The 12,290-nt window shown below is 43.5% G+C and overlaps 1 protein-coding gene across 12 annotated transcripts in view; it reads left to right on the top strand.

Annotated features, from left to right (window-relative positions):
- Window positions 1-12,290, top strand: part of Nedd4l (NEDD4 like E3 ubiquitin protein ligase) — a 315,839-nt gene that overhangs the window by 174,269 nt on the left and 129,280 nt on the right. For 9 of the 12 annotated variants that reach the window (XM_075968476.1, XM_075968470.1, XM_075968469.1 and 6 more), the window contains 3 exons: window positions 718-799; window positions 3,390-3,428; window positions 5,770-5,823. In XM_075968476.1, the coding sequence (XP_075824591.1) occupies window positions 718-799; window positions 3,390-3,428; window positions 5,770-5,823 (175 nt within the window). Of the gene's footprint in view, window positions 1-717; window positions 800-3,389; window positions 3,429-5,769; window positions 5,824-9,235; window positions 10,408-12,290 lie in introns of those variants that run through there. The other 3 variants (XM_075968468.1, XM_075968466.1, XM_075968467.1) reach the window with 2 other exon arrangements.

Raw genomic sequence — 12,290 nt, 5'->3', positions numbered from 1 at the left:
TGGCACTCTAAGTAGGTGGTCTACATTAGTTTACACTTTTCAATACTTCCCTTGCTGGAGGATGCAGCTTCTCGAGGTAAAGACTGTGAAATATGTGCAAGGACTTGTAGTCAGAAAACGGAAAATTTAATTTAGATTTTTTTTTCCAGTATCTGTCTTTGGATAACCATTGAATTTCCTAGGCTCCAATGTTTAGTTCTGAGATGTTGGTTTATTTTATCTGTCATGATTTGGGTGAATAATCATAGTTTTATCTCCACTAGAAAAAAAATAATTTACCCACATGACAGAAATGAGAATATGAATGGGTTGTAAACTTAGGTTTTCTTGATATGTGTTTATTTGTGGAAGCAAATAAACTAATAATCTCTCTGAAAATAATAATATTATTATTACATTAATCCTAATAATCGGTCCAAAAATCTGTCAAAAGTCTGAAAGTGATGACAGCTTTAATTATTTTGAGTTGATTATTGGAAAGATCATCTTTAAAGTTAGAACACTGTTTTTTTTTGTGTGTGTGTGTTTCTGTGTTTTTTAATTTGGCCTATTTGGCAGGAACATTTATCAAAATATGCTGCTTAGTGTAGGGACTTAAATATTAGCTGGGGCATCACCTGGTGTTTACAGTTTCATTCCATTTTGCTGCTTTTGTTTGCTTGTTTGTTTTTAATGAAAAAAGTATAGTACCATTAAACCTGAGCTATTTCCTTGCAGTGACCCATATGTGAAGCTGTCATTGTATGTAGCGGATGAGAATAGAGAACTTGCTTTGGTTCAAACAAAGACAATTAAAAAGGTAGGTTGGCTAACTTTTATTAAATTCATATAAGTCATAATTTAACCCAATTACATTTTGTATTTTTGGCTCTGTAGAAATTTATGTTTTAAAAATAAGATAGCAATATTTTTATTTTAAGTGACTCTAGTATTACGTCTAAAAATCGCCCATGGTCCAAAACTTTTCCATGTTTTACCTGAGTTATCTCTATAAAGTTTTTTTTTCCTTACAACACATATAACCAAACAAATTATTCTGGTTAACCTAATAGTTTTCATGAAGTTTATTTAATGAAATGGATGGTGGACTTGGCAGGCAAAAGAGGAATGGTTGATTTGTGAAATAACTGGTTCTTGAAGAAGCAGAAATACACAGGATGTGTTAATAGTAAAATTATACATGTGTGTGTCTTTTCCTGTTGTGTGTGTGTGTGTGTGTTGTGCATATTCATGTGGAAGGAGAAATAAGCATGTATGTGCGGAGGCCAGAGGCAAATATCAAGTGTCTTGCTTAATCATTCATCCCCTCTATTTTGAGGCAGGGTCTGTCACTAAACCAGAATTCTCTGGCTTGAGTAGATAAGCAGGCCAGCAAGTCCCAGGTTCCCCTACCTGCTATCTCTGCCACACTGGGTGTTGGCATGACAGGTGCTGTAAACTGCTCCGCCCACTGCTTACATGGGTGCTGGGACTCCCACTTAGCCCTGCATACTTTCACAGCAAGCATCTTATTGACTAAGATCCCTGCATAATAATAATAATGATGATGATAATAATAATAATAATGTCTAAATTACTCACCTCTACGTTTTTGTTTATATATAAAAAATATAGGGATACTACATCTGTATATCTTGGGCAAGGATGGGGATGGGGCTTTGTTAAAGTTTCATGTTTTCTACCAAGAATACTATATTTGTGTTTTGGAGTTGTTTGAGTTATTATTATCCTCCCCTACACACACACACACACACACACACACACACACACACACACACACATCGTTTTCTATGAAATGTTTTCTGATTCCATGATTGTTTTAAAAAGATTGTATCTTTCCTGCTGCTATGGAGACACTTAAGATCTACGGCACAATCAGGTCATTTTGTGTAGGAAACAGTGTCCTTCACCTGGCATTGAAAACCAGCAGTGAAACCTGTTTGCAAACAAAGCCAGTGTAGAGATTAGTGGGAGGCCGCCTATGAGGAGGGAGGCCATTGTTCCCAGTGTTAGGCACTGGCACTTGTTCTGTTCCCACTGAAGCTGGGGTCTCTAGTCAGAACTGCAGTCAGGGGGCCTGGTCCCCTGCTGGGCTAGAGCCAAGGACCCGTGCCAGTGACTATGGTATTACAATGTCTTTCTTTAGGAGTGGCAGCCCTGCTTCTCCCTCCCTTCTCCAGCTGGAGGGAGTGTCTCCATTCTCGCGGCCTGGTTCCTGGTTAGTATTGCTGTGTTGTGCTGTGTGGTGCTGGACTGTGCGGTGCTTGTGGGAGAGCTCACGCTTCCTCTACCTGTGTCCCTGCTCCTTTTGCTTTGTGGTTTCCTTTTGTCCCTGGCCTGCCTGGCAACACCATCTGTTTCGTTCCATGTAGCTGTCTTCCAGTTCTGAAGGGGAGCATTCGCCACCCCCAGTTCCATCTCAGTTCTGTTCATACCCCCAAAGTGCGGTCATTTAGGGTGGGAGTTCTCTGGAGTTGGGGGTTGTTATTTTTTAATCGATGTCAGCTGATCATTGCCACAGTGCTGTTCTGCATGTGTGGTTTAGTAAGCTGGGTATTTCTCTTTCCCCTGTTAAAAGGTAAATAGGTTGGCGAACAACTTTTCATTTTCAGAATTTTATAGGTTGTTTTTACAGGTTGTGTTTCTGACTTTTATGCCTGTACAAATCTGTGTTGTATGAGTGATGTGTGTTGGTTGTGTGTGATGTGTATATATGTGTTCCTTCATAGAAAGTACTTCATGTTAAATTAGAAGACTGTTTAGTTCAAGCTCAACACGAGAATATCGTTGCTATGTTCTTGCAGGATGCGTAGTTAAGGTGAATGATATGTGAATGAAGGGGATCAAAGGATATCTTTTAAATGATTGCTTTAGGGAAAAGAAAAAATACAGTTTTCTTTATAGTGTGTGTGCATGTGTTAAAATCTCCTCAATATTGTTCTCTGTGAAAATATTCTTCAAATATCGACGATGATGTAAATAATGAGAACCTTCAGCCTCTCCTCTGTCAACACACACTTGTAGCAGGTAGAGGGGAATCAACAAAGTGTACGTCCTTCTTGACAGAGTAAATCCTTTTTAATGTCATTCTCTAAAGGGGACTTTTGTTTCTCGTGGCTCTTTGTCGGTAAGTCCCAGCATTTTTCCTTCGGGTGAGCTTGTGCAATTTATGGTTTCATAGTCATGAGTCATGACTTTCATAAATATAGTCTCTCCCCCATCCAATTTGGGTTTATAGAATAGTCTCAGATAATTGACTAAATGTTGCTTTTATTGCCATTTTGAAAATCGCTTTTATGAGGAAATTGTTTGCACAAATATGAAAAGCTTGTGTTGTATTAGTAACAGCTCCAGCACAGCTGAAGATCACAGAATTCTCTCTCTTCCAGACGCTGAACCCGAAGTGGAACGAAGAGTTTTATTTTAGAGTAAGTTTTTCTTTCATTTTGTAGTAATATTATTCATACCTAGATTGATATATCAAAATAGACTCATGGAAAAAAAACTAGATAGCATTTTAAAAGTAAGAAATTTCTCTTAAGACAGGAAATGTTTGGGTTCGGTAGACTCAGGATATGTCCCAAATTTTGAAAATCTGTGAAGGTTTCATTTGTAGAGGAGAGATAGAAAAGGTTGTCAAGATATCATGTTCTGTTTTTCAGATCAAACTTTTCTTTAAATATAATATTTAAATATAAAAGTAAGACTTTGGGTTCCAGTTAATTCCAGTTCTGAGCTTGTTTGTTTTGCAACCTTTAAAAAATAAAACTTGAAGGAAAAGAAAGGCAAAAAGACAGTGCAATTTAAAACAGTAGCCGAATGATTTCTATGTGATGCGGATTATGAACTGCATCCAGAGTAGAGAGGTAATTAAAAGGAAGCATCACTAATTACCAGTGATGAGGAACGGGGTAGCTCAGTGGCAGAGTGCTTCCCTAGCATTCTGGAGACCCTGGGTTTGAGCTCCAGCACTGCCTCCCCACAAAAGACAGAAAATTACCAGTTATGTTCAGGGTAGAAGGGAAAGATTTCTAATTCAGAGATCTAATGTGTACAATTACATTCAATACCACCGATTAGAAGAACGTTTCCTCAGCCTCCAGCACCCCTTGTTTAGAACAGCTGGATTCTGAAGGGGATTCTGTGGATTGATGGAGACCGGTGCTTGCTGGTGTTTGCTAGCAAATATTTGGAAGCATCAAGCCCCTCAGCCATTTAATTGGAAGAGAAGAAGGGTTTCCCTTTAAAATTGAAAATTTGAGTTGTCTGTACACCCGGGATGCTAAGAAAGACTCACCTCCAAACTGCTCCAGCTTAGGCCTTCTAGTGACTGCATGCTAAGAGCCAGGCACACAGCCCTGGCTTCTTTCAGCCGTGGTAGGATTTTCTGTGCTGCAAACTTGGATGACTTTCCCTGCATCTGTTTTCTGTTATGTTCAAAGCTGAAACATGGCTCTGAGGTTTTAACACTTGGTAGATCCCATGTTCAGCCTCTACCAGATACAGTTTAGATAAGTTGGGGAAGGGCTGAAAAGCTGTTGATGGCTGAGAAGTGTTACTAGATCTTTATTAGTGCTCAGATACAACAAGCACTTTCTTGGGGAGCTAAATCATTTACTCTCCTTCCATTTGAACCACATTGTATGAATTTTATTATATATAAAGCTTTGTCTATAAGTCTTACCTATAGGCATATTTGTTTCTCTTTTTCTTTTTTTTTTTTAAGATCTTTGCTTTATTCCCCGCACCGTTTCTTAACAAATGCCTATTGCATGCCCATCTCTACTGTAGACTATTGATGCATTTCTGATAGGTGTGCAGCCTTTGGCAGAGTTGATGAACAGCCATCCATCCATCTGCTTGTTCTGTTGCAAAGCTGTCTGCAGACACGGGGCCAGGAGCTCAAGTTGAGCACATGAGCTCTCTGTGCTACAACCAAATATAATTTCATCCCATGTTCCACGGGGAGCCCAAGCCTAGCATTAGGCCCAACTCACATGCCTGCCGTTGCCACTCACTTTGAGAACTTGAGGACACCAAACATTCACAGTCTCCTGGAGAAGTCCGTTCCATGTCCGCTTTTCTTCCCTGATCGATAGGCGAGTGTGTCAGTAGCAATACCTGATACCGTGTCCGGCAGGATTGGTAAGGTAGTCAGTGGCACCTGAGTCCACATGATGAAACACAGGTTATTTGGGTGAGCTGGGGTAAAGAGAAAGAAACAAACAAACACTGACAACTCTCAGGGCTGTGACTTTGCCCTAACCCAGGGCAAGTCCTGATTGCTCAGTATACTGTCTTGTGTGCTCCTGGGTTAATTGCTTCACCACCCACTTGGGCTCAGTGATTTCTATGTGAAAATGAAGTGATAGTTACACACTGTTGAGTTGTTGGGAGAGTAAAATGAAACCATAAAGTGTTAGTAGTTCAGAAAATAATAGTTGGAGGTGGGGCACAATGGCATATAGCTGTTTGCATGTTCATCATTACCTTCATTAGGCCAATGAGCATAAGGCCTTGATCTGCAGATACGAGGGTAGCTTTGTAGAAGAGATTGGAGCTCCTTTAAGACTATTAAGAAACAACAATAAAGATACTGCCTTTTTCTGGTAGATATTGCCTAGATATTTGGGGTAGAATAATAGCAGAAATGCAGGCCAGTCATTATTATACAGTAGAGTCCAGTGTGATTCTTGATTCTTCCTGTCTCTTAGATCAAATTTAAAATGATACCTGTTGATATTTAAATATAGTTTCTGTCCCTTTTAGGTAAATCCATCTAATCATAGGCTCCTGTTTGAAGTATTTGATGAGAACAGATTGGTAAGTCCTTGGTTTTGAGTTTTGCTTTCTTTTTCTAAAAACTGATTTTTTTCGAATGGTATCTTTAAGATCTTCCAGGTCATTCACAGCAGTGCACATGCCTCCAAAAAACTGTTTTTGGTCTCACTGTTCAAGCTCTCAATACTGGCAAATATTTGTGTGTTGCTAGGACAGAAATTTTATTTGGGTATGTATATTTTTTATAGTTAATATTGATAAAAGTCACCTATGACTATGAGGCTCATCCCAAAGGCCTCATTATGCTTTATGTAGGAAACTCAGATGCGAAGGTGCATCTGTGAGAATGTCATCAATCCTGTAACCAAGGCTTGTGGCCATTTAAAATGTTCCTCAGGCTTAGCATGCCACAGTGAGTTCACGGACAACTCTATGGCGATTGTCTCTGAGGAAGCAAAAGTCTAATTCACAGTGTATAGTTAAAGCAAATCTCCTTTACTGTTGAAGTCAAACAGTGATACCTTAGAAAAAAACCTTAGAAAGTCATTTCAAAGGACGAGCATAAGAGCTGGAGGTGTGGCTCTGTGGCAGATTTCTTGCCTGGCATATGTGAGGCTCCATTCCCTATTCAGTAAAAATAAGAAACCCACCAAAAGCAAAATAAGGAATCCCAAATACATGCTCGAAGATAACTGATACAGCAAACATTTTATATATAGATTTATAATATATGTGTAATTGACATAGAATATAAAGCGCATGTATGATGACCAGAGGACAGCTTTGTAGAGTTGGTTCCCTCCTTCCACTTTTCTGTACGTTCCAGGGACACAGGTGACTGCATGACAAGGGCCTCTATCAACTGAGACATCATGCTAGCCTAGCGTTCTCCTAAGTAACTAGAATGTTTACATCAAATTCCCATGGGCCTCATGTCCCAGCTTTGAAAAATGAACATGATCAAGTTATGTGTAAGTCTTGAAAGCACCCTGAGAAGTGGGAATAAAATTCAGGGCGCTTGATTGATTATACTCCTGTTTACTGCCCTGCCTAAAAGGAATGTGTGTTCGTGACCTCATCTTTCTACAGAATTCAATTGAGACTCCACACATTGTAGACTAGCTTGAGGTTGACAGAAAGTATCATCAAGAGGATTCTTGAGACAAGGTTCCACGCTCCGCTGTTATTAAGGATGAAACAGCTCTGCTTCAGAGTCCGAATATGATTAAATGCTGATCAGGGGGCACACGGGGTCCAGCACCTGGGCATCTCAATGTCAACTTACACTGGGGAATAGCCAGAACCTCTACCCTTAATAAAGAATTTGTGGGCGGATATAATCTGACGCGCTTGGCTTTAGTCTCCCAAATGGAAAGCTAACAGATTGTACCTCCTAGCCCAGCATCTTTCCAGTTATAAATATGGATCATGGTGGCTTTGTTGACATGGTACGTGGCTTGCGGGAGTGATCGCTAGGGGCACTGAGTAACTCTTGTGTGAATTGCTCAGTGTAGTTCCTGCCTCTCATACTCTGATCTAGCAAGAGCTGGTAACTGAACTGGTGACATTCATTGAAATAACGCAAGCAGTAAGTCTGCAGGGACAGGGCCTCCATAGACGGATACTTACCTCTGATTTTAGGAGGATAATCGTTTTAAAATGAAACAATGGTCAGACTTGAAGAGAAAGTGCCTATTGGTGCTCTCCTACTAAAAGAGATTTCCTGTTTAGAAAGTCTTTGTATTCCCCATTTGTATGCTCTAAAATAATGCTTGCAGTTGCATGACCTTGCCGTGGGTAAGAAAGGAATTTCCAAACCAAAAGGAGGCTCTGACTACAGAGTACTTTAAAAACTGAGTGGTCCTATTTTATATGTCCTGCTTTGTCTTACCCCGAGCTGTCTGCTGGCACAGCTACCATGCATAGATTGCCAGTGCTGGTGGTGGCCTTTCCCCTTTGTTGCCTGTTAATCCAGCCCACACAATACGTGACTGGAGTCTACTTGGAAGTTCTGGCATCGAGCAGACTAGACTCTAAGTCTCACAGAGCTTATTTTTGCCATTCAGAACTCTGTGCATTTAGGAAACAAGTTCGTGTGTGTAAACACGGGGTTAATCCACCACACCCTCTGCTCCAGAGCAGTTAACAAAGACATGCTTTGTCGATTTTAAATAAGTTTTTCTCACTCTTTCCCCTCCTGGCTTTTTTTTTTAAGTCCCACCTAAACAAATCTCTTTGTTAAGGAACTGGTGTTTCTGGATTATAGGAAAGAGTATATTTAAAATGCAGAGAGTATTTCCATGTTCATTATGGATCTCCTTTGGGCATTCACTTTTAGTTCTTAGATTTTTTTTTTCCTGGCCCATTGCAGACGGCAAGATTTTTAGGTCTGTGACCCAACTGTGGTAATCCTGATGTGTTCTCCCAGGAAAACAGCTCCAGGCCTTTCTTCTGTATGTTTTTAAGTTAAATTACTACTAAGCCCACATACACTGCTCTTCAGCTCTCTCTCTCTCTCTCTCTCTCTCTCTCTCTCTCTCTCTCTCTCTCTCTCTGTGGGGGGGGAGTTATGAGAGAGATTTGTTTTCTCCAGCTGGGTTTCTTTTCTCTGTTAACTGCTGTTTCTGGTGATCATATTATATGTGGCACACACACCCCTTTAAATGCAGAATGTTTATAGTAAGTAGTAAGAGCTGGACCAGGCTCACAGCTGGCAGTGCCGTGTTGTGCCCCCTGTGCCTTCCCTTGGCTATTTTGTTACTTGTAGATCATGGTCTAATTATTTCCCATTAAAGGGACACGAATTCCGTAGGGTGTGTAATCGTATTTATAGTACATTTTATTACTTTGCATTCCCTCGTGGCAGTGTAGTGATATCATAACAGAAACAGAACATTTGATGCTTGAGAAGGTTCGCCCCGCAGCCGAGCTCTGGTTTACTTGTTCTTTGGTGTGGCGGGGAGGTGGAGGACATACCTTTGAGTGCCTGTGCTTCGTGCAGGCTCCCTGGCGTCAATAGGAGAGAGACCTAGTGCTTGTGGTAGTTGGGAAAGCATTTCCCTGTGAGTGTGATGGGTCAGATTTACAGCGGCATAGCTGTGAGTGTGTTTGCTGCCTCAGTCAGCTGCCCGAGCTCCCTGCTGGGCCGCCCCTTTCTGACAGAACAGCAGCAGCTGGGAAGGTGCTGTTTCAGGCTCTTGCTGTTGGGTGTGGGGGGGGGACCGCAAGAGAGGGGAAACTTCACTAAGTCCAGAAGCTGGCATTGGAGGGGGAGCGGGTGGTCATGTGTCTCTGGCCATCCTACCCTCTGTCACAGACTAGATGAGAGCTTTTTGCTCTTATCCAATCATGCCTGGAATGCTGCTTGCCACTTGGGCTATTTCTGCTATCTGTCGCTCTTGGTGCCGCAGTGCTAACAGTTTGGCAGATGGGACACTTTTTCTTGGAGTTGGTGTCTTTGGGTTTTGACTTCTGGCATTGCTGGGCGTGTTGTCGCTCGCTCTCTCCCTCCTGGCCCCCCTGGTCACCATGGCCCATCGGCTTCGGTTTCATTTTGGCTCTGGACGCAGCAATACGGCCCCCGAGTCTGAGATTCTAGACCAGGAGAGAGAAGAGGACTTTTTCATGGCATTCCACACGCTGCCACGGAGAAGCAGCCCGCACCCCTTCACCCAGAGCACAGGGGAGGACGGTGGCCTGCAGGAGGGCGTGGGCGCTCTCAAGCGCAGCTCATCCATGTTCATACCGCAGCTCCTGACTGGGGTGGACACCAGGCCCACACGGAGCTCCTCAGTGCAGATCTCGCTGCAGCGCAAGGCCGCAGACGGCGCCACAGACAGCTGCGGGCCACCCGAGGGCCCTGACGACAGGCCCCCGAGTGCCCAGGCTGACCTCGGAGACCAGGCCGCGGCCACAAGGGTCTCGGCTCAGATTAGCTCGTCGGAGCCCTCTCCAGTGGACACTCCTGGAAGCTCCCCTCCAAGGGCAGCCTGGGATCCCGGGACCCTGATCAACGGCATTTGTGATCACCGTGGTCAGTGTCCCCGCTTGCCTGAGGATACAGAGGAGGCCACCCCAGGCCTGCGCATCCAGCACAGAGCCTCCAGTGCCGATGTGCGCCAGGTGCGGCTGCTGCCCTTCGGCCCTGATGGCCAAGCAGAACCCAGACGCTGGTCCCTCCAGCATGTTCCAGACGCTTCTGGGAGCTCCGGAAAGCGCTGCTTTGTCTTTCAGCTGCAACAGCCCCAGCAAGGAGCTCTGGGGCTGGGCGGTGACTTCAACTTTGGCTTCACTGGCACTAAGGGGGACAGGTTGGTGAGGTATCCGCGCATTCGGCTGGAGAGGAGCACCTCATACCCCACCCAACCCCGAGCAGGCCGGGTGAGCCCCACCGAAGACCGAGGGACCCCAGAGGCATCTCCTCGGACCAGTAGGATGGTCCCGGAGATCCGCAGGACAAATTCAGAGAGATCCCCGCAGAGTCCAGGATGCATGTTCAAGATCAGGCAGGATCAAAATGCAGGGCAGCAGCATTTCCGAATTCTTGTGACTCGGGGACCTGAAGAAGCTCCCCAGAACCAAGAGGAGACTCCCAAGAGTCCTGAACCCCATGGAGCTGGTGCTCCGGTAAGTCGCAGGTACACGTGTTAGAGTGGCTCAGAAGGGACCGGGCCAACACAGAAAGCTTGGTTATTTTGCAGCCCGATTCTCTGATGAAGGAATATCCTTCCTGTTGAAGTCAGTGGATTGCAGTGTTTTGGTAGCAGTCCCTGAAGCTCATAGCCTTCCAAAAAATACTTTTTCTGTAGGTCTTTGACGTAAGACGCTCCGCCTGTTTTGGGATCCTAAACTTAATACATACCATTTTTAGTTTAGTTTAGAATGGAAGAATTTTAAAATTTTATTTCTTAAAGATAGTCTGCTATACAGCAAGTCAGTGTCTAAATGTGCTGATGTTGCAGTGATTCGAAACCTTGTTTGCAAATATGGCCCCTGACACCTTTCAGATAAAGCTGAAAGGCTGCTGGGGAGAGAGGCATTTGAGCCTCTTAACCAAGTACGTACTTGATTCTTCCTAATATTATCATTAGTTCTCATTGTCAAATTGATTGTTTTGGTTTTCGTGCCAGTAGGTTATTCTAATTTGGGGACAGTAGAAGATGTGTGTTTTGTGGGCAGATTGGCAGTAGAGAAAGTTGTGGTGGGGCCTTGGTTCACAGCAGCATAACTTAGCACAGCCCACTTGAGTATCTAAGCCAAGGATGCTTAGGGGATAGTGCCCTGTCTCCAGCTGCGGAAACAGACTCCTTAGAGCAGATTCTGGCTTCGCTGCACGTGCGTGCTTGCTCACTGCCTTTCGGTGAAATGGGGTACAGAGAGCAGCTGCTCACGGCCCAGCCCGTGATGGCGCGGCTGCTTGTGGAACTGTAACCAGTCAGGTTTGCTTGTGCTAGCCATCACTCATTGACAACCTTCTTCGTGTGATTGATAGTTTTAGGATACGATCAGGAGATGCCTGTGGGCCTTTCTGTTTGGGTTTCAGTATACCTTGTCTTTTTAAAGTAGGTAGCTGTGTTGGTATCCTAGAGTACTGTGGATCTTTATTGACCACTTGTTTGGAAGTGTCTCTGGTAATTTGAGTATCATGCCTCTGTCATTGATTCCTCTCATCCTTGTAAAGGAATAAACAGATGTGAAAGGCTTCTTTACACCCATTAAGTCTTGTACCAGTTTTCCTCTACTATGATACAAGTTTTAGTGAGTTCTGGCAGTGTAGTTTGCTGAGCCTACCCCAAGGTAGGTTCAAGCTCTATTAGCACAATCGCATGTTCAGCCAGGTCCACCCACTGGGGAGGAGTGACTTCCCTCGGGCTGAGATGGCCACTGAAAACTGCAGTCGTGATATTCAGTGTTAAGAACAGATGCAGTTACGTGACCAAACTCTCAGTCTAGAATTTCTAATGAAATTTTAAAAGTAATAATAATATATGCTAAAATGATGAAGATTTTGAGAAGGGCTCTTCTAACTTACAAGAGCCATGTAGAGCAGTGGTTCTCAACTGCGACCCTTTAATACAGTTCCTCATGTGGTGACCCCAGCCGTAAGATTATTTTCATTACTGCTTCATAACTGTAGTTCTGCTACTATTATGAATTGTTGTGTAAATGCCTGACATATAGGAGAATCTTAGGTGAACCCTGTGAAAGGGTCAATCAACTCCCAGGGGGGTTGTGACCCACAGGTTGAGAACTGATGATGTCGAGGCAGACCATTGTGAAACAAAGAGCTTTCTGTGGAGACAAAGTGCTGCCTAGAGAACAGTTTTTCATAAGCATGAATATGTAAATAATTAGCATATGCTTGGCAAGCCCAAGCTTTTCTTTTAAGCAGAAGCCTTTCCTTAAAAGCAAGCAGACCTGGTGGTGTAATGGAGCGATCTGCCATTCACCAGTTTTGTGTGTGTATCATAGGGACCACGGGTTTAGGCTTGGCCAGTAACTGCCTGGAC

This window comes from Microtus pennsylvanicus, chromosome 4, assembly GCF_037038515.1.
Source record: "Microtus pennsylvanicus isolate mMicPen1 chromosome 4, mMicPen1.hap1, whole genome shotgun sequence".
NCBI classification, from domain to species: domain Eukaryota; kingdom Metazoa; phylum Chordata; class Mammalia; order Rodentia; family Cricetidae; genus Microtus; species Microtus pennsylvanicus.
The sequence above is the reverse complement of the archived record's forward strand: the minus strand, read 5'-3'. Positions and strand labels throughout refer to the sequence as shown.